The sequence below is a fragment of the Merops nubicus genome, unplaced genomic scaffold (genome assembly GCF_000691845.1).
Source record: "Merops nubicus isolate BGI_N331 unplaced genomic scaffold, ASM69184v1 scaffold10648, whole genome shotgun sequence".
NCBI classification, from domain to species: Eukaryota; Metazoa; Chordata; class Aves; order Coraciiformes; family Meropidae; genus Merops; species Merops nubicus.
The window spans coordinates 1-1,643 of NW_008623641.1; the positions used below are offsets into that span (position 1 = coordinate 1).

The 1,643-nt window shown below is 32.7% G+C and overlaps 1 protein-coding gene across 1 annotated transcript in view; it reads right to left on the reverse strand.

Moving 5' to 3' along the window:
- Positions 1 to 295: 295 nt before the first annotated feature.
- LOC103777583 (tyrosine-protein kinase Fer-like) overlaps positions 296 to 1,643 on the reverse strand; it is a 16,351-nt gene continuing 15,003 nt past the window's right edge. The window contains exon 4 of the mRNA XM_008945141.1: positions 296 to 415. Within this exon, the coding sequence (XP_008943389.1) occupies positions 296 to 415 (120 nt within the window). The remainder of the gene's footprint in view (positions 416 to 1,643) is intronic.

The window sequence follows — 1,643 nt, forward strand, 5'->3', positions numbered from 1 at the left end:
CATATATATTTTAATATATTGATAATATATGTTTTTACATCTATAAAAATATACTTATTTAAGCAGTACAGTTTAAATACACTCACTGAAGGAATAACAGAAGAACTTGGATTATTATTTATATTAAAAGAAGGACTGTCCTTTATTTTATGATTTCTAAAAAGTGTACCAGCAAGGACATACAAGGGCAAAGAGACTGTCTTAAAATATTAAATAAGCTTTCACATTGTGACTGACTTGCTCAAAATAAAAACGTCACACTGTTTCATTGTAAGAGTTTTAGCAGGTTTGAAAATTAACACAAGTCAGTCATACCTTTAGCCACAGCTTCTTTATACTTCTCTTTGGCAGAATTCACTTCTTTTATTAGTTGCCTATAGCTAGACTTTAGTTTTTCTAGTTCTGTCTTCGTGACCTTTAAGAAAAAAGAAACACAAAAAGTATTAAGAATATTTATACTCAACACAGGAAAAAATCTCACAGCATTAGTCAAAGAAAACTAACAGTATTTATTTTCCAAAATAAAGATGTTACACTTTTCATCAGACTGAGACAATCTTAACAGGATATTACACAGTGTAACAAAATCAAAACCACTCAATACACAGAATGAAATAAGAGGCCTGAAACAGAGACCTCCACCCACACTGGTGTAATGAAATACATGGTTAGGAAATCCAGTCAATCACAAACACAATTCCATTTCAATGACAAGGAAAAGAAGCACCAAAAAGATGTTTAATAAATCATATTAGATGAAGAAGTTCTATGCAGAGGAAGGATCTGAAAAAAAAGCAAAACAGAATAATTTTTAGATATTACATTTCATGCAAACTGCTTAGAAACCGCAAACATGCACAGACCAATTTATCTGTTGTAAGACTTGAAAACCTAAAAAAAACCAAAAGAAATCAAAACATAAAAAGCCCCAAAACAACAAAACTACACTGGAGCACAGCACAGCAGCACACCTCTTTTCGCAGTGAAAGCAGCTGCACTGAATATTACATTTTTGGCCAAAAAAACAGAAATAAATTTGTCTCTTCTTTAAACTAACTTTCTTTCTCTGAACTTTCATTCACTGTGCGACAAAATTAGTGCACTGTTCAGAAATAATCACAAAACATGAACTTGAAAATGGAAGTTAACAACAAACCAGCCACTCTAATACCAAAAAGGTGGCATATATAATACAGAAGCGTAAAAACTCGGGCAAGAAGAATAATACAGACACAATGGGAAATTGTGGAAGAGAAACTTAATTTAACTGAAGTGCTTCCCTCAAGGAATGTGCAGAAAACAAAGTCCATTCTACAGAAAAACTGTTCCTCCTGCAGGAAGCTTGAAGAAGGCTGGAGTCCACAATTCTCCCTTTTTTCATAAGGGAAGGCTCAGATATTACTACTTTTATCCTCAAGAATAATATCTGGAAACTTAATGGAATCCTCAAAGAGCCAGCAAAGTGCAATCTACAGTTTCTATGTCTGGGGAAACTTGCAATGTTTATTTTAAAGGTAGGAACTTCTCTCCACACCAATCCCACATTCCCATCTCATATTTCTACACATTTTAAATTATACTCACAACTGTTGATATTATGGACTAATATTGGTGACAATAGAAAAAAAAAAAAAACACCTTTA